General features: G+C 39.2%; 1 protein-coding gene and 1 pseudogene across 1 annotated transcript; both read left to right on the top strand.

The window, feature by feature from the left end:
- The first annotated feature begins 8,945 nt into the window (after positions 1 to 8,945).
- LOC101698577 (heterochromatin protein 1-binding protein 3 pseudogene) lies at positions 8,946 to 10,507 on the top strand (annotated as a pseudogene).
- Positions 10,508 to 18,360: 7,853 nt separating this feature from the next.
- Positions 18,361 to 18,894, top strand: LOC147823139 (uncharacterized protein C2orf15-like). Its single transcript, XM_087194440.1, has one exon. The coding sequence runs from the start codon at positions 18,502 to 18,504 to the stop codon at positions 18,775 to 18,777; it is 276 nt and encodes a 91-aa protein (XP_087050566.1). The 5' UTR covers positions 18,361 to 18,501; the 3' UTR covers positions 18,778 to 18,894.
- Positions 18,895 to 23,701: the final 4,807 nt, after the last annotated feature.

The raw sequence follows: 23,701 nt of genomic DNA, 5'->3' as shown, positions 1-23,701 counted from the left end.
CAACAGGGCCAATCAATCACAGACTGAAACCTGTAAAACCAGGAGCCAAAAGAACTCCCCCCGCCCAACACACACACACACACACACACACACACACACAGACACCACACACACAAACACTTTTCTCTTTAAAAGTTGAGGTATTTATTATAGTGAGGGAAGACTAACATCCCTGAAGCAGCTGACTCTCCTCTTGACTCCTCAGTACCATGCCTTTAACAGAGGATCTGTCCCACTATCCAAGGGCAGCATCCTACCAAATTCCCAGTGGTGACAGAACAGTATAACAGTGAAAAGCAGCTTTCCATCTTGGATACAACCGAGTGTGTTGTACCTCATCATGGCAGCAGGAATAGGCTCCTGTTAATCAGGCTAAGTAGGTATATGTGCTCAGAGGAACAAAGCCTTCTTGCTGTTGGTGAATGGACAAAGGATGGTAGGCATTTCCATGTTGATTGCTGAAATATATGACAATAAGGTGGATAAATGTAGATTCCTGTATATGATAGTATATGCCCCTCAGGGTGTGAAGCTGTGAATGTAAGACTAGAAAATAATGCAACTATTCTAGCATTTCTTAAATCCTTAGGAAGGGGGGAAGGGGATCTTATCAACTGAGATTGATCAGTTCACCTAATCAGAGATTATCAAAACTGTAGTGTCCCCTTTAGTTTTAGGGAATGGTCATTGTACAGTATTTCAAGCAGGAAAATTGAGTTCCAAATAAGTGTGTTCAGCTTTGGAAAGCTATGTTATTTAATCTAGTCTATCTGTTTTCAATTTTTACAATTTTAAAAATAAAATACTCTGCATTCTACTATAAGTATACTGTCAGTGAAATAAATTTTTGAGTTGTTTCAATGCTCATTTTTCCCCACTAAGAATTTGTACTTTGAGCAATAACTTAAGGGCATTCGGGGAGATATGAGGAACAGAGGGAATGGGTCTTTTTAACCTCATAGAACCTGCTTTTTATACAAGATTCAACTAGAAAAATCTCCCTAAGAAAATCTGGAAGCAAAACTTGTCAACCATAACCTGCAAAAAACATATTTGTCAGTATAGTTGGCATAAAACAGGTGCATGAGAAAACAGCTCTGATTGAACTATATTGTTATTATTTTGGTCTAGTTTCCTGAAAGGCCCCAGAGAAAAAGTATCATTTCTTGTTTTGAATTTTCTCTAAGAACTAAAATTACTGCCTGGTTTGGTAAATAAACAAGTAGTTGTATACATTTCATTGTTTAGACAGTGGTAGAGACTGCAGAATACTAAAAATGAAAAGCATTGAAATTCAGATGCACTCTGTTCTACCTCTTAGCTTAAAACTATACATGATCCGTGCTTTATATTACGTGTGTGATTAAAATATTAAAAGTTCTCACAGTTTAAGAGTATATTAGTTATCATTGTTCATTAACATCAATAGTTAAGCATTTTCCAAATTCCAACTAAAATGAACTATCAGTGCTTATTAATATTTTCATGTGGTTCACTACTTATTATTTTCATGGGAGTACCACAGAAAGATCATAATTATACCACTTCAGACTGTACATATAGCAGGTCACAATCTATCCTGCGCATTTAGATGTGCATGGGATACCTGTTTCTGTTTGTGAAAGTTATTTACAGTACAGGAAGAGAGAAGCCCAGTATTTCTGCATACAGGCCTTCAACTGATCATTAAAGTAGTTCTCTTACCTACTCTCTGCATTATGTGTATCTGTTCACATGGCTACTTCTGATATGCATATTTTCACATTATGTAAGTTTTTAATCACCCTGTCTTGTTTGGATTGTACATTATGACATCTAAAATTCTCATAAGTACTGTGATCAATAAAATGCCTACCAAAAAATCCTATAAGAATTACTGTATTAAAAACACAAATATCACTCTAAAAGGTGACCTACATCCCATTAGGAGGAATAATCACTTTATTTGTAGGATCTTTAAAACAAGTACATTTTTAATGAATTAAGGTGAATAATGGCACAGTTCAAAACTGTCCAAAAAGTAAAGTTAGAACATTGGTGCATGCGTTAAAATCAGAGTAATAAAATCAGAGTAATTCCTTGGGCAGCACCAGGGCCCTGATCCAATGAGGCTATGGCTTTGTAAAAGCAGAGGAACCTGAGCCAGGACATTCTGTTCTGCCGTGTGATGCCCTGCACCACCTCATGACTCTGAAGAGTCTCCACCAGCAAGAAAGACCTTACTAGATGTGGCAACTCAGACTTGAGGTTCTCTGCCTTCAAAACCACGAGCCAAATAACTTGCTTTATTAGCCTTGTAAATTACTCAGGCTGTGGTATTCAGTTAGAGCAATGGACTTAATCGTGCATCCAGGCATAATATTGTTCACTTTGTCAAAATAATTACTAAAAACATTACTAATAATATTTCTTATGTTGTGCCTACAGACCAGGGATATTAAGTCCTTTCAATTATAAACACTCCCAGGAAAAGAATCCATCTTAAGAAAATATGCCAGGAATATCAGCTTTGAAGACAGTGCACTGACAACAGTTTAAACAGAAATGACGTGGCAACAGCTAGCACCACTGGGTCGCAAGTGATAAAAAGCCAATTTGCCTGACTTAAAAGATGAGAAATGGAATAGATTCATGTAAGTAAACATCTAGGCACTGATTTCAGTCGGGACTTCCAGTCAGGGCCATGTCCAGAGGCAATGTCGCTGCACATTGGCCTCTCCCCATTTCTCAGCCCCTTTCCTCTTTTTGGCTTTATGCTAAGCACGCTTTCTCTGAAATGCCTCCTGCAGCACCAGACACAGATCTGCCATGTATCTTCTTGTTCAGTCAGTGTCCTGGATTCATTCTAATGGGACCAGTTTGGGTCACATATCCATTAACAGTGTAGCTAAAAGGTGCCGCTCTAGGGAGAAGAAGAAGTGAATGCTGGACATTTAAAAACAATAAATTTCTACCACAGTAACTGAAATCCCAATTATACATTGCTTTTGAGCTGAAAAAATACCTAGGTTTCTGTTTTTTAAAAATTGTTCATTCTGAACTCATGGAGCCATTGGCTCATATCATATAGTTCAAATTCAAATATTCTCTATAGCAGTTAAAGCACACTACATTGTGAGAAGGTTCTTTTTTTAATTTTAACTTTTTTGAGACAGGGTCTCACTAGGAAGCCCAGGCTGGTTTTGAACTCTTGGCAACCCTCTTGCCTCAGCCTCCCAAGTGCTGGGATTACAGGTATGTGCCACCACGCCCAGCTTCAGGTTTGTGAGAAGATTCTGATTTAACAGTACATTGAGTGAAGTTTTATTTGCTCTTTCCAAATTTTAGCTGAAGTCCCAAAGCCAAGAATAATAAGAAACAATTACCAGCACATTCTAAACAGAAATACCTGACACATCCATCCCAGATTTAATTTTAACACAACAAGAAAAAAAGCCAGATTGGCCCAGCAACTATGAAACTATCACTTCCAGCTTCTACATGACTAGGCAAAAATATGAAAGGTGATTGAAGAAAGCCAACAAGAATAGAAATTCAAAGCAGTAGAGAGTTCTGGGCCTTTTCTTGCTCATTCCTGTAGAAGAGAGAAATGCAATACTTCCCATATTCCCTCATGAAGAGTATCTGCATGAAGGGGAGACAGAACACTCACTTCCCAGGTAAGCATAATTTATTAGATGAAGAGATGTGAAAAAATAAATCAGAATAAGGAAGTGATGGGTATGGGCATGTGCAACTTGAGACAGACGGTCAAGAAGGCCCTGCTGATGACATCCGAGCAGAAAGACCAAAGCAAGGGAGTGCGACACATGCTGATGGTTGGGGAAGGAAAGGGTTTTGGTTTGGTTTTGCTGTTTTGTTTTCAGTGCTCGGGACTGAATCTAGGGACTTGCACAAGAACGCTAAACCCAAAGGCCCTTGGTGGGATATGTTTAATATATCCTGGGATGGAAGAGAGGCCAATGAGACTAGAAAGAAATGAGCAAGGGGAAAGTGGCAAGAATTAAGGGCCCATGGCAAGCATGTTGGTGCATGCCTGTAATCCCAGCATTCGGGAGGCTGAGGCAGGAAGATCGCCGAGAGTTCAAGGCCAGCCTGGACTACAGCAAAACCCTGTCAAAAAAAAAGAATTAAGGAGAGAAAATGGAGCTGTAAGAGTGAGAGAAAAGCCATACCTCTCACATTCAATGTGGGACCCTGAGCCTTGAATCAGTGCTAAACTGGGAAGTAGGGGAGGTCAAGAAAAACTCTGACTTAGATGTAAAACTTAAGTTTTGGGTTAGACAGAGCCATACTTGTCTTAATACAAGTAAAAGTGATCCTTCAATATTCAAAAGGATCAAAAAGCTATGGAATCTCTATGGGAGGCTCTCTGTAAGGCAAGAATGAGAGAGTTAACAGTGCATATTTGTAAGTTAGAGAAAAAAAGCTCCCACTTGTAATCAGAGATTTTTAAGTAATTCAATAACCTAGGTAATTTCTAAGAGAATCAAAAACTTTATAACTCATCTATGAGCACTTCATTTAATAAACTGTTTTACCATAATGCACACTAAATAAATACTTGCTATTAGCCATCAAGTAGGTTAATATTCCATTTGAAAGAATAAGAATGACGTGGCACTAGATCAATGGTCACGTAAGAGAGTTGAGGTAGGACTTAACCTTCTAAATTGTAGAATTCAAAATGTGAAGTTGTAGACTGTACACATGGCTTCCACCTTTAATCAGACTTGCCTACAAACAACTTATTGTATTCTTGTTAAACAGAATCAATGACCAGTTTATAGCATAGAAATTGTTACTGGTTGCTAGCTTTAAATATTCAGTGTGTGATCCAGGAAATACAAGCAGTCACTGTATTATAAAATGAAATAAATGGAACAGAAACAGAATAATGCACAAACAAAAAGTCATTAAATTAGATAATCTCATTTCCATTTTTTGCTTACACAAGATGGAAGTTTATTTCTCTCTTCATAGAGGAATTTCTAGAATTGCAATCCAGAGAAGGTACAGCAGCTCAAAGGTTACTGAGAGCTAGACTCTTCCTATGGCACTGCTCTGATCAACGTTGGTGCGTCCAAAATAACAACGTGAAGTTGAGCCAACACATCTATATCCCACCCAGCAGGAAAAAAACAAAACAAAAAAGCATCTGAAGGACACTTCCACTGTGTGCTTACCAAATGCTTCAGTCTCTGTGCCTCTGTATCTGTTTTCCCTCCCCTACCCGCCCGGCCCCTCCTCTCTCCTTCCCTCCCACCCATCTCTCTGGTGGGATCTAAGTTGTCCAGACCAGCCTTGAACTCATGATCCTCTTGCCTCAGCTTTCTGAGTGCTGGGATTACTGGCATGCACCACCACATCCATCTTAGTATTTTCTTTCTACAGAGGAAAAGGAAAATGAATGGAGGACCCGGGCCACTGGCACCTCCAGCCTGACCTTGTTTCTGCTAGGCTCAAGTTATTACTGTTTGGCAAGACAATTCACTCAATTTCCTCTTTCTGCATACCAAGCTGGTGTGTTTACACTTCCATTTCCCAGCTGTGCCCCACTTCTGGTTATCCCTGATAGCTAATTCCACTGGATCCAAACATCAACATTTGGTTATACAACCTATCAATATTCTCCCCATTCATCCTTCCACTCCAGATGATCGTACCATGCTGATTCATTTGGCTCCTATAAAAAACTATTAATAAATTGATTCAGTAAACATGTACTGAAAATAATGCCCTATGGTGATAGAACAGGCATAAGCTTCAGTTCAGAATCACCTGATAAAATGGTAATAAACAGGGATGTAGCTCAGTGGTGCTGTGCCTGCCTAGCAAGTGCAAGGTCCTGAGTTCGATCCCTGGTACCAAGAAAAAACAAAAAAAAAATGGTAATAAATATCTCTTGAGACAGTTCTGAGGGTGAATATGATAACATGAGGCACAACCATCTGCCCCTATGATAAAATCATTACTCCATAATTTCTTCTTTTCCTGAAACACCTGTTAGGTGCCAGACACTGTACTGAACATTGTAGTTTTTGAAAAATTATTAAGACATGAAAGAAGCATGTGATACAATGGAGGAGTTAAGAAAAAATGAACCCTACACAATTGGAGTACTTTTATATCATATGCAATATGAGACTAATGATTCCTCCCTCCACAGACATCAAAATTGTAGAAACATAACCTTCTGGAAAAATGGAATGACTCAGTCTGTTAAAAATGCTTGCGTCTGTTGCTATTTTTTAGTGATAAATATTGACATGTGGGATGCCACATGGTAAGTAAATAGGGGCATGTGAAAGGCTTGCAATGTCCTCACTGATACAGATTTCTCACAAGTGTCAGAGAAGTACCTATGTGGTATGTTTTGACTAACTTGTGAATATACATTAACCTAAAATTTGAAATTTAAAACAAAGTGAAAACCACACTATAAAAATTCAAGCAAAAGTAGTATCCATGTGACTTCAGAGCATAAGGTGACAATAATAATGTAGGATTCATTCCCTGCTTCATTCAGTGTAGAAATAGGTGTTGAGGATTTTGATATGCCTGACCTAGGATAAGCACTGAGGATATGAAGATGAACAAGACGGTATTTGTATTTCCAAAATGTAGCATATAGCAAAGACAAAGACAAGTGGATAGATATTTTCATTATTGTGTGATTGATGCTACGAAGAAGGGAGATGACCCAGGGTGCTATGTGAGTTTAGGGGAGAGACAGCAGATCCAGGCTTGGTGGGTCAAGGAAAGCTATGTGGAGGAAATGAGTTTTACATTGAGGACTGGAAGATTAGGAAGAATTAATAAGGTAAGACATACTTCAGTAGGTGCAAATGGTATGTCCAAAGGTCGTGGTATATTAAGGAACAGAAGGGATTCAAAGTGCCTGAAGAGGAACATGAAGGATGAGATTTGCTAGGGCAAGATGTTACTCCATGGTATAGACACACCGAAAAGGAATTTATTCCCCACTGTCACTCAGGCTATAGGTTTCTCCTGATTTTCTAGAATTCATTTTGTTAGAGATTAATTTTGCCAGAGAAAAACATTCATATAAAAATCTAAGAAACTGAGTCAAGCGTGATGGCATATGCCTATGATTCCAGCATCACAAGTTCAAGCCCCATCTGGGCAATTCAATGTCTTAGTGTGTCACTCCTTTTTCCCATTGCTGGGATACAATACCATACTTAAAGGAAGAAAAGTTTATGTTGAATCACACTTTTCATCCATACTTGGTTAGCTCCAAGGCAGGAAGGCATGGTGGAAGGGTCTGGCAGAGAAAAGGTGCTCACAACATGGCAGCCAGGAAGCAGAGCAAACAGGGAGGAGCTGAGGGGAGAAGGCACACCCTTTCAGGTCACACTCCCCAATAAGTCAACTATTCCAAGCAAGCCCCACTTCATAACAGAAAGTCAGCTATATTGTCCCCTTCATTCAATCATGTAGCAAAAATCCTGTGTATGAACTCATGAGGCTCTTGAGAGACATCTAAATATAAACCATAAGACTTAGTGAGACTCTATCTCAAAAATCAAAAAATAAAGGGCTGGGAATGTGCAAAGGCCCTGGGTTCAATTCCTACCAACACACACACACAAACACACACACACACACACACACACACAGAAACTGCTACATAGTGACTATGTTAGTCAGCTTTCCATTATTGTAACAAAATACCTGAGGCAAATTAAAAAGAGAAAAAGCTTGTTTTGGCTCACAGTTCTGGAGATTTTAATACACAATCAATTGTCCTCATTGTCTTTGGGCCTTTGGCAAAGCCAAACATCATGAGAAGAACAAGTGGTAGAAGAAGTTGCTCATCTTCTAACAGCTGGGAAGCCAGAAACAAAGGAAGAGGGTGGTTTCCCACTATCCCTTTTGAGAGCATGCCCCTAATAATCTAAGGTCTCCCATTTGGCCCCTATTTTTTATTTATTTATTTATTTATTTATTTGGAGGGTTTTTTTGGAGACAGGGTCTCATTTTGTAGTGCAGGCCTAGAACTCACTATGTAGCCCAGGCTGGCCTCAAACTCATGGTGATCCTCCTGCCTCAGCCTCCCAAGAGCTTGGATTACAAATGTACACCACCACATCTGGCTAAGCTCTACTTTTCAAAGATTCCATCACTTCCTAATAGCACCAAGCTGATGACCAAGCCTTTAACACATGGGCCTTTGGAGAACTTTTTAGATCCAAATGATAGCAGCAATATGTTTTCTAAATCCTTCAGCTCATTTGGAAGAAACATAGGAAGCATTGTACTCTTTCATTCACATACATTCTAAAAACACAACTCAGCAGCCAGGGATTTAGCTCAGTGGTTCTGTCGCTTGCCTTGCAAGCGCAAAGACCCGAGTTCAAGCCCCAGTACCAAAAATATAAATAAATAAATAATAAAAACACAATTCATTATAGTATCCTAACTTTTAAATAACTTGGGTTTCATACTTTGTACCATTTTAAATATAATATGGTAAAGAAATAACCTTGGTCCTTTGAGGATTTTCTTAACTTTTATTTAACTAACTTTCCTTATATGGACCCTCAAAGCAGTTCAGGCTAAGTATAAGGTGTATCTATATAATGATTCCTTTCAGTGATAGCCCAACATATTTTAAATAATGAGACCAATGAGAACTGATATAACCCTAAGAGATTACCTAGAAATTCTGTACAGTGACAACGTGGTCAATTAATGAATTGGGTCTGTTAATGATTGTCCAAAATTCTCAGCTAGCAATTTAGTAACTTTAAAAAGTGTATACAAATTAAAACTTTTCTCTTTTATTTATATTTAACATGCAAATTGGATATCAATAACATTTTTTCAGATGGAGTAAAAATAATAAAGATTTTATAATTCAGCAGATCTTCTTCAATAATTTAAGACACCGTGTTATCAAGAAAGCATTTTATTCTACCCGGGAAACTCCACCCAAAAACAAACTTGCTGAAGGGGAGGAAGAAAAGCCAGAACCAGATGTAAGTTCAGAGGAATCTATCTCCACTGTAGAAGAACAAGAGAATGAAACCCCACCTGCTACATCTAGTGAGGCAGAACAGCCCAAGGGAGAACCTGAGACTGAAGAAAAGGAAGAAAAACCTTCTAAGGAAAACAAAAAGGAGGAGAAAGATCATTCTAAGGAAAAGGAGAACAAAGTGAAAAAAAAAACCCATACCTTCCTGGGCTACTCTTTCTGCCAGCCAGCTAGCCAGGGCCCAGAAACAACACCAATGGATTCCTCACCACGTCCCAAGATGGATGCAATCCTAACTGAGGCCATTAAGGCATGCTTCCAGAAGAGTGGTGCATCAGTGATTGCTATTTGAAAATACATCATCCATAAGTATCCTTCTTTGGAGTTGGAGAGAAGGGGTTATCTCCTTAAACAAGCACTGAAAAGAAAATTAAATAGAGGAGTCATCAAACAGGTAAAAGGAAAAGGTGCATCTGGAAGTTTTGTTGTGGTCCAGAAATCAAGAAAGACATCTCAGAAATCCAGAAACAGAAAGAAGAGGAGCTCTGCAGTGGATCCAGAACCACAAGTGAAATTGGAGGATATCCTCCCACTGGCCTTTACTCATCTTTGTGAACCTAAAGAAGCTTCCTACAGTCTTATTAGGAAATATGTATCTCAGTATTACCCTAAGCTTAGAGTGGACATCAGGCCTCAGCTGCTGAAGAATGCTCTGCAGAGAGCAGTAGAGAGAGGCCAGTTAGAACAAATAACTGGCAAAGGTGCTTCGGGGACATTCCAGCTGAAATAATCAGGGGGTAAACCCCTGCTTGGTGGAAGCCCAATGGAATGTGCAATCTTGTCTGCCATTGCTGCCATGAATGAGCCGAAGACCTGCTCCACCACTACTCTGAAGAAATATGTCCTGGAGAACCACCCAGGGGCCAATTCTAATTATCAAATGCATTTGCTGAAGAAAACTCTGCAGAAATGTGAAAAGAATGGGTGGATGGAGCAGATCTCTGGTAAAGGATTCAGTGGCACCTTCCAACTCTGTTTTCCCTATTACCCAAGCCCAGGAGTTCTATTTCCAAAGAAAGAGCCAGATGATTCTAAAGATGAGGATGAAGATGAAGATGAAGATGAGTCATCAGAAGAAGACTTTGAGGATGAAGAGCCACCACCTAAGCGACGGTTGCAAAAGAAAACTCCAGCCAAGTCCCAAGGGAAAGTGGCACCCATGAAGCAGAGAGGGTCTAGGCCTGCACCTAAAGTCCCAGCTGCTCAGTGGGGGAAAGCTAGGCCCCTGCCCAAGAAAGCCCCTCCTAAGGCCAAAACTCCCACCAAGAAAGCCAGACCCTCACCTTCAGTTGTCAAGAAACCTAGTGGTAGTTCTTCAAAGAAGCCTGCAGTCAGTGTGAGAAAGGAAGTGAAATTACCTGGCAAGGGTAAATCTACCATGAAGAAGTCTTTCAAAACAAAAAAGTAAATTTTATAGCAAGAAAGGGTATCATTATAAAATTCAAAATCTTAAAAAAAAAAAAGCATTTTAAAATTTGACAGGATTGCTCTGGAAAGGCTCCTGATCTTAATTGCCCTTCTACACCTGAGATGGTTAAGATTTAGTTCTTGTGCCATACTTAAAGGCACTTTTCTGTCCCATCTCCACTGCCCTGCTCCTGAGAAATAACCCAGTTTGATTCAAAGTGCTTCCCTTTTCTGTGGCTACTGGATTTCAAGACAAAACTTCCAGAATGGTGAGTTTCCCCACCCTGAAATCCTTCCAGAATAAAGCTGACCTTCATTTATCACTGGGCCATATAGAAAACTGGTCTAGGTTTAATCCTGAAACTCTCAAAAGATAAATGTAAACATTTTAGTTCAGATTTATCGGTCTTTCAGCCCTCAGGCAAAATTAGAGAATGGTTAGAACAGCTAACCTGGCTCTGGCCACTTCCTTGCACCTCTAGTCAGCCGCCACTGGCACTGGATGAGATAAAGTGTAAGGGGCACCTTAGATTGGGGACAGAACAAGAGAGATAGACAGGGATGCCTTCTTTCCCTTTGTTTCTTTTCAAAATGGGAAAAACTGTCATAGGTAGACATCTGCAGCACAGCAGGTTGGAGCCTTGGCAGGCCTTCTTCCCTCACAGTTTGAAACTCATACTTAGCTCCAAAGAGTGTCACCTAGTCTCTTCTACATGCAAACCTGGCCTGAGCAGACTCACACTGGAGATATTTAAAATTACCTTCAATAGTCTGTCTCTTTAGAGGGAACAATTACATGTGGCTATCGAACAACTATGGTTATCAAAACAACAATGCTGGTATTTTATGCCTTTATAGCTGGTATTCCAGTTAGATAAACCATCAGTTTAGGGCCCATCTTAAAATGGTCTTTGCTTTCACAGATGTAGAAGATTTTTATTTCTTTTGATTCTTATTACAAGAGATCTCTGTTAATTGATCTACAAAGTTCTGACTAGTCTTATTTACAGTTATAAACGTAAAAATTATAAAAGTTATTATAATTCAACTTGGCCAAATACATCTGAGTGCACTCTGGTTTACAAACAAGTTGTCGTGTGTGTGTGTCTGTCTGTTTGATTTGTTACAACATGCACAGCTGTTATGTTTGAGCTTTTTTCTTTTGGCATTTTGGATTTTTTAAGATATTTGCCTGTAACTCAAGTTGGCTTATAGATAAATGTAATTAAAGACATGGTTCCCCCAGGTTACCAGATGATCCAAATAATGTCAACTGGTTTTACAAATACAGTACATATTGTTGTCTATGTATAACTTGGGAATCTTTCATTGGTCAAAATAATGTGTTAATTGTTAGATCTGGCTCTCACAGTTCATCTAAACATTTGTTAAGATAATTAAAGATTCTTGGGCTTAGGAAAACTAAAGGACAGGACTCCCCTTGGTAAAGAAAGGAGCAGCTGCCTGGAAAAAATTTATTCCAGTCTTTGTTTACAAAGGGGACCCCAATAATTTCCATAGCCTTGTGAGAAATACATCACTAAACATATCATTGTGATAGGTATACATTGGTCATGGGCTAAGTTTTCTGTGAAAAAATAATAAGGTTTTATTTTAAATGTTCTTGGTACAGAACAAAATTAAATGACAAGAAGTTTCATGTAACTGATATTCATTGTTATTTCATGGTGTACTAAATATCATTCTTGCCTTCTGGGTGTACAGGTCTTCTAAGATATTGTTTATGGTAATGATCTTTTTTGACTCAGGTATCTGCCTTTCTCTTACACTCCAGCTACTTGTGATAAGAGGTACATGTCAAGCCAGCATGAGAAAACCAGTCAAATAATACTTATCTTAAAAACTTATGTGATGTATATTATATGTGTCACCACACTTAGGGATGCTCAGTCACCAAACAGTTGAAACAATGTCACACTAAAATTAGAGGCTAGACATTATGAACTCCTAAGGTATATTTATAGGCCAATATATGTGTTCTCTTTAGATGGCATCCTACTAAAAGATAACAAATAAGAGTTTTCTTTATGTCATTTAATGTCTTGTGATCAGATGAAGGTGTTTGACTGAAAGACTATTCCGTACTAAGACATGTAAGTGTTACAAAAACAATGTCATCATGAATGTCATGCTAAAATACTATGTGGGGTCTTGATCTTAAGTTTCTCTGTAATATATAACTGTTGTCTGTTAAAAATCTACAGGGATTCAACTACTAAAACAACCATGGTTGGTAAAAAATAACAGCCCTCTGACTGTGCTTTATACTTCAAAAGTGCTTGATGTCTTAACTATTATAATAGTTAAGCTCACTGCTCCTACTAAAATACTTATGTCTCTTCTGGGTGTTCAACAACTGAAGTTTGGAGACCAAAACTAGAAAGGTAACTGGGCTAAGAGGACAGCTAATATTTTGGCCCTGGCCCCTCAAGGTCAACAAAGATCCAGGACACAAAGGAACCTTTCCTACAGGATCCTACATCTTTGATAAGTCACTCAACCTCCTGAGCAGGGAGATTGCTGGAAACCAGGGGACAAATGTACCATGTGCCAAAGGAGGGTCACCAAGAGGGAAAAATTTCGCACACTCTCAGTGAAAGTAACATGTTCAAGCAAGGCCATGACCCATCCTGATGGCTGACACTGACAGAGGAGCTGAGAGGCTCTATGCATGGTTCCAAAGTAACGCCTGAGGAGACTTAACTGACCTTGAAAGGTATCAGGAGGTTCACACTAATTGACAGGTCTCACTTTAACTTGGTCTTAACACCCAGCAGAAAAGAATAACCAAAAGAGGTATAAAATAATGCCATAGTGCTCCCAGTGCACAGTAGGAGGCTTCTGGGCCAGCCTACCACTGTTCCCAGCACAGACGAGACTTCCAAGTCAATGTGCCACAGCTCCCAGTGCAGAGGAGGTAAGCCGCATGGGCACCAGCAGCACCACCCACACCCCTTCAAAATGAGAAGACAGGTAAACAAGCCTCAAAACCAGACTTCCAGATCATCTACAGCAACTCTAAAGGGAAACAAGATGGAGCAATGTGATACTCAACCACCTGGACTCCCTGAACTGACAACAAAAGAGGATCTGGAAAAAATGATATCAGAAATAATTTCTCAGATAACAGCAGAGAGTGTGCCTATAGTGCAAGATATGATTAATAAATCTAGAGAGGGGCTGAGGAACATGATGGAATCCCAACATAGGAAACAAATGGAATCCAAAAAACAGATGCAAACAGATTTCCAGGAGATTAAAAACTCCACTGAAAGTCTATGCAGCACAATGAGCCAATGTGAGGACAGAATTTCAGATATAGAAGATAAGATTGCAATTAGTGACCAGGAAAAGAAAAATTACTTCAAAATAGTAAAGGACCACGAGAAATGAATCCAGCAGCTGCTAGATGATGCAAAGAAGAATAACATAAGACTGATTGGAGTCAATGAAGAAACAGGAGAGAGTGCAGATGACATAAAAAAACTGTTCACAGAAGTGATGGCAGAAAACTTCCCAAGCAGGGGAAAAGAACTTGACATACAGATAAGTGAGGCATATAGGACTCCAACTAGTCATGATCAAAAAAAAAAAAAATGTACACATGGACATATAATTGTTAAGATTCCAGAAACCCAACAGAAGAACAAAGTTCTACAAGCAGTTAGAGAAAAGAAACAAATCACATACAAAGGAAAGCCCAAAATAATGTCATAGTAATAAAGCTAGATGTTAAAAAGGGCTCCAGTCACTGATCCCTTCTGGCATTTCCAGCTCTACCAGTAGCTGACCGTGATTATGGATCATTAGAAAAAAAACTATGGTACAGTCTATAAGAGCTCAGCTATAGTTATATATTTCTTAGCAAAATTTATTCTTCAAATTGTCTCTTATCTTCTTACAGCTGAAACTAGAGAGACTTATGACCAAGTGTCAGACTTATAGATAACCTCTTATCATAAAAGACTGTAGGAGTCAGCAGGTTACAATCACTATTTCAAATTCTAAGTGTGACTTTCTCCCCAACCTGCCCTTTCATTCTAGTGTGCTCATGCATAGATTATGCTCTAATTTCTTAAAAGTTTTATTTATTCTTGCCTAGAGGCTGCCAAACTCCAAGCAATCATACAAATGGAACCAATGACAAATGTGCTAGACTTATTTTAGTGGGATTCATCAGATCAACCTTGTAAACAGCTCATAACTGCTAAACTATACAATACAACTTCTACGTTGAGATTCTGAGTCCCCTGAACCTTCTCCTTATCCTCTTGGTGGGAGGCTATTACTAGTTCCTCCCAGTGGAAACCCTTGTTGGCTATATTCATAGCAATCCTGCTGACCTTATAATTTGGCCCATGTATTAACTGTTTCTTTGGCTTTGTCTCCTTCAGACTCAAAGCTATACGGCTACCAAGATGATAACGCCTGGCACCTATGGAGGGCCTTTAGATAGACTCTGTAGAGTAACTCTAACTGCTGATCACAACTACGACTCTCTTCAGCTGGAAGTAGCCAGAATGGTCTTCGCCCTTCACCCCTTCACACCAGTTAGGGGTACTTCTTCAGAGGGGGGAATATTATAGATAGGTAAGTTAATTAGATATCTTGGCAGGTAGACAGGGCCCCCCTTAAGGCACCAGCCCTCCAGGAGCCAACACAGCAAGGAACCAACATGGAGAACAAGTGAGGCACATTCACTGGTTAGCATTATAAAAAGGAAAAAAGTACTACTTTCCCCAGAGATAGATAGCAAGGATTAATGTTCTAAATGGGAAATTCCTTGTATGTGACTTGTCTTCCCATTTGATCCCCATTTAATCAATGTCACCTGAGTGACTGTACTTGTAATCTTATTGGTTGGTCATGGTTTTGTCCCACCTCATGCCCACCTTGCAAATTTCCATTGGGCCTTATAGTTTCGTCCCACTTTGTACCCGCCTCATGACATGGCTTTGCTGTACAAAACATCTTTGAAAAATGGGGTGGGTGGGCAACCCACTTTCTGGTCCCCCTTCTGTCTCTCTTAGTCAGAAGCTTTCTTTCTCCCAATAAATTTTTCCTACTCTAAAAAAAAAAGATTTGACAGGATCTCCTTAATAAAAAAGAAAATGTTAGCACTTTGCAGAGAAAAGAAAATTCTCCTCAGTTTCTTATTTAAGTTACCATAAAGAAAACCACTTCTGGCTGGGAATGCAGCTCAGTGGCACCACCTCTGTCTGGAAAGCACAAGGTCCTGAGTTCAATCCCTGGTACCAAGAAAAAAAAAAGAAAACCACTTCCAAAAGTTCCATTAGTCAGTATTTAGAAGACAAGAACTGTACCCACACAAATTAGACTTGGAGCTAAGATTACAAGCAAAACGAACTCTGGTCTTTCGCCCCATAAAGCTCAGCACAAAACAGAATGGTTATCCTTTCCTGTATAGGGTTTCATGCTCTTACCACACAATAATGGAGTAGAATAGTCCTTCAATAAGGACAACCACAAAAATAGATGAAGGGAAGGTGCAGTTGAGATCCTATACCTCCTTTCAGCATATTCTAGACCACTTGTGAAAGAGATAGGAAGTTGGCCAAGACAATCAAACTTCCAAGTTGAGTTAGCTTTATTCCTTCTGGCATGTGATATGCCTCAACATTTATCTCTTTTTTATTTTTGTAGTCTTCTATCACCCTAGCTTTCTCCATCACTTATCTTCACTATTGAGAAACATCAATTTGAAAGTCATAAAAGGCACATGTAATTGTAACATTCACTCATTTGACACTCCTAAATGTCTGAGGGCAGAGGAACAATCCACTTAAGAACCTAGATTGCTGTTATGTACTCTAAGATTTAGATCACTTGGTTCTTTGTAAGTATAAAAGTACCCTGTGGTGGATTAAGTGTCCAGTGAGTTTTAGAAGTAGTATGTCAGTTTTCAGAAAGATGGAAGAAAAGTTATATATACTGGAGAACTGGGATAGGCCATAAATAAATAATAAATAAATAAATATTTACTCACCTCCTGCTATATGCCAAGTATATAATTCTGTGATGTAAGCATTATTGTTCCCATTTTAAGGATTAGAAAGCGGTGTTACAGAGAACACAAGTTATTTGTCTTGGTGGAGTACGAGAGCCAGATTTTGGAACCGGGCCTTTTAGTTTAGCATTCTTTCCATTATACTACATGCTTCTTGGAAGAGGTAAGGTACAAACTGGATCCTAAAAGACACACAGAAGCAAGGTATTGAAAAGTATTGAGAGTAGAAGGGTGCCTCAGGCCTGGTGACCTAATAAGAACTGTTGGTAGGGTATGTTCCCATATTTTTTCTTTCACATTTTTGCCTCTAGTAAAAGCTATCGGGGGTGATGGGAAAAGAAACATTTCTTTTGACAATTTTGTCCCCACAGGCACCGACTTTAGAGATACATAGAGAGGCATTACTCCAAGAAACAGGGACATTTAGATAACAACTTTGTAACTTTCCATCTTTGGTTGTTAGAATATTCAGTCTACTATAATCTTGTAAAATTTCATCATTTTCTCATTGTATTTCACTCTGGTTGTTTTCAGATAATAGGAAACACAGAAGAAAGGAGAACTAATGTTACAACCCAGTTGCTTTCTGTCCTTTCTGCTTTATTCTTTGGGGCAGTCTCTTGACTTCACTAGCAACAGTTGGCTACATAGTGATCAGTTTACACTAGCAACAGTTGGCTACCTAGTCCAGTTGAACTACATCATGTAACTTTCATTCATCAGGTATCAAGTTTTGGGTGTGACTACAACAAAAGATCTCTTTCTGGGTTGAACTGTATGTTATACTACTATATGTTACCACACTTTTGTTTATACACTTGATTTTGACAATTAACATTAATATTTGGCTATGATGAAGGCTGCTTATTCCATGCTTTACTTATTCTCAGCTATCAAGTTGACTTAAAATTTTTGTTTAATTTTGTTTATTTGTTTTTGGGTTTTGGATAAAGGCTTCCATTAAACTCCAGTTGCACATTAGAGGTGAAGACCTGAATGCATAACACTTTTAGCCTCATATCAAAGATGCAACAGGCTTGAAGGTTACACAGTGTCACAGGAAGAATGCCTGAATGATATGAGAAGTTTTCATTTCTGTGAGACTGTTGAAAGAGACATTTTAGAGAATCCTCATTACTTAGAGAGGAAGCTTGAGTTGGTCTCAAAATCTTTAGCAGGATGACTTTAAAAAACAGATGAAAGCCAGGTGTGGTGGTGCACACCTGTAATTCCAGTGCTTGGGAGGCTGAGGCAGGAGGATCACTGAGAGTTTGAGGCCAGCTTGGGCTACATAGTGAGTTCAAGGTCAGCCTGAACTGCATAGTGAGACCCCGTCTAAAAAAGAAAAGGAAATAGATGAAAGGTCAGTATTAATTGCCTTGTATAATGTAATAGCCAGTAAAGATCATTTGAGATTGAAACAGTCTGAGGTGTGCATTTGAAGAATTTTATAATCCTTAGATTTAAAAATATACATAGCCAAGTGTGGTGGTGCATGCCTGTAATTCCAGCACTTGGGAGGCTGAGGCAGAAGGATTGCCATGAGTTTGAGGCCAGCCTGGGCTACATAGTTCAAGGCCAGCCTGGACTACATAATAAGACCCTGTCTTTAAAAACATAAACAAACAGGACTCCTGCTGCTTCCAGTGGTGGCTCTGCGCTTTTTCCTAGGGATCCGACGTCATCTGGACCCACATTTACTAGAATGTATGCTCTTGGGCACAGCTCCTTCTGCACCCAAGAATTCGTTTTAGGGGGGCCTCCCCGGTCGGGTCCTCCAGCTCCAGACTCCTGGGAGTGAGCTGCCAGTTCAGATGACATTAGGTAGATTTGTACAGCGGCCCTCTGATGATCTTGATGTGGTATAAACCTTTGCATTTCAAAAGTAAGCTCACGTTTGAGGAGACTTAACAATTCCTGTTTTTTCTGTAATCAAATTGAAGAAACGTTTCTACTACTTTAAAAGGTATCTTCAAACTACCCAATGGGATTTTCGCATAATAAATCTGCTACTCAGGTATCTGCGTCGCGAATGAATTCAAAAGTGGACAATCACTTAATGCTAGGGACTGAGAAAAGCAGTTTGGAACCAGTCACTCGGTTATTTCAAAATACCAAGAAAATAAGATTAGAAGACACAAACCAAGAGAACTTAACAAAAATTGAAGAGACTGGCACAGGCTCTCTTTCAGAAAAAGTTCTGGGTTCAGTGGTATATGTTAAAGAAAGTGATGGAATAGAAATGACAGATGTGGAATGAAGAAACCAAACATTGCTTTCAGTTAAGAGGTATTTATTGAGACCTGAACTGCATTAGGAACACCTAACAAAATGAAGTAAGATATGTTTTATTTTTCATTATTTATGAATTATTTTAAACTGTATCTTTTGATGGTGCATATTGAAAAGGCAGTCAGGCTAGGGAGAAAAAGCCTTTCAAAATTCAAAGCAGATTTCTCTGGAATTATATTCTAACCTTGATAAAAACCAGAGTTTTTAGCGACAGTATTTGAATGACACCGAAACATTTTATTGTAATTGTAAAGAATTTCTTTAATGAGTGGTTTAAAAATGAAGTGTTCCAGCAATTTGTCATCAGTATTTCATGCTATTTCTGGTGTGCCACTTCTGTATGTTGCATTTCCAGTTTTGGATTTTGCTTTAGGATACTTTACCTTCCAACATTTTTCATTTCTGTTTTGTGAAAGATCACTACAGATAAACTCGGCAAAAGACCGATAAGCAGCATATCTTCAGAAGTGTTTCACATTTTAAATCTTTTTTAAAAAAACGTTTCTCCCGATGCGCGCGGGAACGACCCTCGTCCACTTGGAGCTGGAAGGGAGCGAAGAAGGCGGAGGCCTGCTGAACTTCTCCTTGCCCTCGCGAGAGAAAAACTCTGCGCCTCAGAGCCGTGATGAGCTCAGGATAAGCACAGGCCACAAAGCCAGACCTGCAGACCGCGGTGGAACCCTCACAGAGTAACTAACACGAACAAATGAGATGATGCTGTTCCTATGCAAAATCTGCCAAATTTTTGCTAGGGTAGTAAATACCTAGCTGCTGAACATTCCACTTTTTGAGTCCCCTGATGTTTGGATCCCAGACCAAGTGTGGACTCCTTCCTACTGTTTTGTTTGCTGGAGTCAAGAATCGTGTCAACAGAGGGCTACTAGCGAATTTAGTCTTGTATCCTACTGAAGAATCTGGATCCTGGAAGAGGTCTGGGGATTGAACTCAGGATCTCACACTTGCCAGACAAAACAGGTGCTGTGCCTGCTGAGCTACATCCCCACCCCATTCTGTGTATCTTTCTGAAAGAGTTAAAGACATCATATTATAGTGATGCATGCATATACATGTTTACAGTACAATAACTCATAAGAGCTAAATCTTGGAAGCAACCTTATATGTCCATCAACAGATGAATGCATAGAGAAAATGTATTTACACACAATGTAGTATACTCTCCCATAAAGATAAACTTGAGTCATTTGTAGGAAAATGGATGGACCTTGAAACCATAATTTTAAGTAAAATAAATCAGACATACAAGTTTAAATATCACATGGTTTCTCTCATATGAGTAACCCAAAATATAAAAAAGGGCAAAACAAAAGAGAAATAATAGGAAATAGGGAGATAAATCTATAAATGGGAAGGGGACAGAGAGATGGAGGGATAAAGGGTGCAGGGGAAGGTAAGAAATGAAGAAAACAATGAGATGTGTTATGTACATGGGCCAACTCCCCACAAAGAATGTAATCATTTTGTACTGCAAAATGTACTAATAAAAAGTGAATTTTGGAAAAAAAAAAAAAAAACATAAACAAACCAACCAACCAGATTAAACTGAACAGTTTGCATTATTCAGATGAAAAGTTTATTGAAGTCCTACCAGGAAGATGGAAGACCTTCTTCAACAGGGAATACTTATTTTAAAATGCACAATTTTTTAAGAGATCTCAAGTTCTTAATTTGTTATACATCAAAATACATACAATTTCTAGTGACCTACTTTAGTAAGAGTCTAGAAGTTTTAAGACTTTTTTCCCTAGGCTTCTTGTGCTTTTTACGACACCATCATTTTCTAGTTTTTATGCTTAAGACTCCATTAATGTACCATAAAAATGTTTTTAAGTGCCAAAAGGAAAGGAGAGGAAGAAACTGAGAGAACTGCAGCATTAACTGAAAGTGATGAGAGAAATATGTGAAACAGACAAGGCAGTCACTCAGAGTGTAGGAGAAACAAGCAGACTCAGAGGCGACAATGGTTGGCAATAGTTTTCATTAGGCCAAGTACATCCAGAAAATGCAGACAACTGATCAAAAATAATGTAAATGGCATCAAAGTTTTAAAATGTAAACAAGATTCTAATTTAAAATTAATGTTCAGGCTATGACAAGTTTCTGAATTGCTAAGTAGTAATATTTAATTAAATCAATCATCATTAGCATGGCTAGTAAATAAGACAGGTGACTAATATCTGGGGAGAAAAGGAGCATGTCCCTCTATGGAGAGCTTTTGTCTCTGATTTTTCAAACTTAAGTGCTGGCATCCTTGTAAAAATGGAGGTTTCTAGCCTCCTGTCCTAGACATTCTGACTTGGCCCAAGAGCAGGGCTTCTCAGTCTGGCAGTATTAATGTTTTGGATGGGATCATTTTTTGTTGTGAGAGACTGTCTTATACATCGCAGAATGTTTAGTGGCCCACTAGATAGGAGTATCGCCTCTGCTCTAGCTCTTTCCAGGCATTGATAAATGTTCTCTCATAAAATAACTCTCTTTCTTCTAAAATTACTTACCTAAAGAGTCTAATAAGCACATCTAGGTGATTCTGACAAACATGGTCAGTAACCATACTTGAAAGATACTGAAGTTTTATGGGTTGAATTGTGTATCCCAGATTCCTATGTTGAAGCCCATAATTCCCAGTGCCTCAAAATGTGACCTCATTTGGAAGCAAGAATACCTGGAGATTTAATTAAAATGAAGTCATAGTAGACTGGAAATAGACTGGGCTCTTCTCCAGGATGACCAATGGGGAAAAAAAGGGAAAATATGGACAACAGACACGCGCACACACACACACAGGGAAAACACCACATAAAGATTGGAATCATGCTGCCACAAGTCGAGGAAGTCCCAGAATATAGGACAGTGGCCTGAATAGGTCTTCCATAGCTGCAGACACCTTGATCTCGGACTCTTAGCCTCCACAACTGTGCGGCAAAAAATTGCTGTTGTTTAAGACAGTTAGTTTGTGATACATTGTTACAGCAGCCCTAGGAAATAAATATATGGAGCATAAACAAAAGGCGAGTCAGAGTTTGGTATGAGAAATATACAAGAACAAGGTCAGTGAGAAAAATGAAAAGATGGCAAACTGGCATCAGTTCCTAATTTCTCTTTCTCGGGGCCTGCCACAAAATAGGTACTCAAGAAAGTTATACTTTTTATTTTTATTAAGCACTCTCCAACTATATCTTGTCTACTTTAAGTATTTAAAGCAATTTTTGGGGGGGGCCTTGGGTAAGCTAGGCAAAAGCTCTGCTACTGAACTATAACCCTATCCCCAGTGTAAAGTCTCATACTTTGTTACTTCCAAAGACTGAAATTATTCCTTGTATTCCATTTTCAAGTTTTAGCAGGTATTACGTAGTAATTGGATAGGTTGAGTTGCCTCAAAGACAAAATCAATGCACCAATTATGTCATCATTCATAGAGAAGGAAATATGTAAAGGCCAAAATGCACTGTACACTGTAGCTTTAAGAAAAGTGTTGACTGTTTCAGGTGACAAAGGCACTATTTAGAGTACAGCAAGTGGGATCATGTGTCCAACAGGCCACACTGTCATGTGTCCCCAAAGTGGGCAATTCATATCCTCTTAGTGCAAGGATGAAATCTAGAATTAAGAGCTTAAAACTCAATAGTTTCATTTGCAATAAAAGTGAACAATGATGTCTATTTTTATCAAGACAAAAGAAAAGCCTAACGGCAAATGTCAGTCTTTTCTCCTTAAGATATAAAAATCATACTAACATTTAGTTCCTGTTTCGTCTTCTAACTGAAAACAACAAAAAGGAAGCTAGTCTCCTTGCTTCAAGGTTTTATAATAAAAAGTTGTAAAGTTCTATTGCAGCTGAAGTCTCTATAAATTATTTTTTCCTACTCCCACAAGCATAATTAAGTAGTTAATGATCAAGAATGGTAAGAACCAATGGCAAAACTAGAAATGTCTATAAATTAAGCTGAGCGACCAAATACAAATAAGGTTAGGTCTAGACTAAGTGCCTTCCCCAAATCTCCATAAACTAATCTAGAGCTCTTCACCAAACTGATTTGGATGTAACTTCTACATATTGTATTATTTTGGATATAATCTCACCAAATCCCCTCACCTTCAATGAAGGAAACTTTACGGACTGCCCTTCAGAGTCACAAGAAGTTGCTGCCCAGTTTAAACCATGTTTGACATTAACAGATGTGCCTCCTGAGAGGAGGTATGTAGGCTTAGATTTGGTTCTTTGTCTAAAAGGCCCCAGGGGGTTGGGACATAAGACTGTAAATTCTCACGGCGATTTTTTTTTTTCCTGAAAGAGGACAGAACCAGTGAAGAATTGTTCCGGCGTTTTCAGAAGGAAAAACCCAGGGAACATGAGTAGAAATAAACTGGCTTTTATGGCAAAATTGGTAGTACGATGATTCTCCAAACTGATTCTTCCAAGTTACTGAATCCATTCACCCACACTAGGCCAAATGAGGTTTGTTCAACTCCTCTTTAAAGTGCCTCTTCCTCATCAACTCCACTCCCCTTCACCCCAAAGGTAAAAACTGCTGCCCAAATCACTCAAGTTCACTGCGGTCAGCTCCAGTCCACTGCGGATGCCTAAAAGCCAGCCTGACGCCCAGAACTCTAATCGCCCAGGTCCGATCTCTCGGACTATTGTGCCCGGAAGGGAACACCGAACAGGTGAGGGTTGCAGGAGGTAACCACCCGTTCCGGCAAAGTCTGAAAGGGCGAAGAGAGGGTGCGGGCGAGAAAAGGACAGAGGGGTCGACCACGCGATAAGTAAAAGGAGGCGCGCGCAGCCGCAGCGCCGCCTCGCTCTCCGCGATCACCTTGCTCTGACCTAGTTGAGCCGGGAAGGAAAGAGCTCCAGCGGGCGAAGAAGGGCGGGG

The sequence above is a fragment of the Heterocephalus glaber genome, unplaced genomic scaffold (genome assembly GCF_053883595.1).
Source record: "Heterocephalus glaber isolate CG9 unplaced genomic scaffold, H.glaber_assembly_v1.0 deba00001600, whole genome shotgun sequence".
NCBI lineage: Eukaryota > Metazoa > Chordata > Mammalia > Rodentia > Bathyergidae > Heterocephalus > Heterocephalus glaber.
Note: the sequence above shows the minus strand (reverse complement) of the source record. Positions and strands in the feature narration are given on the sequence as shown.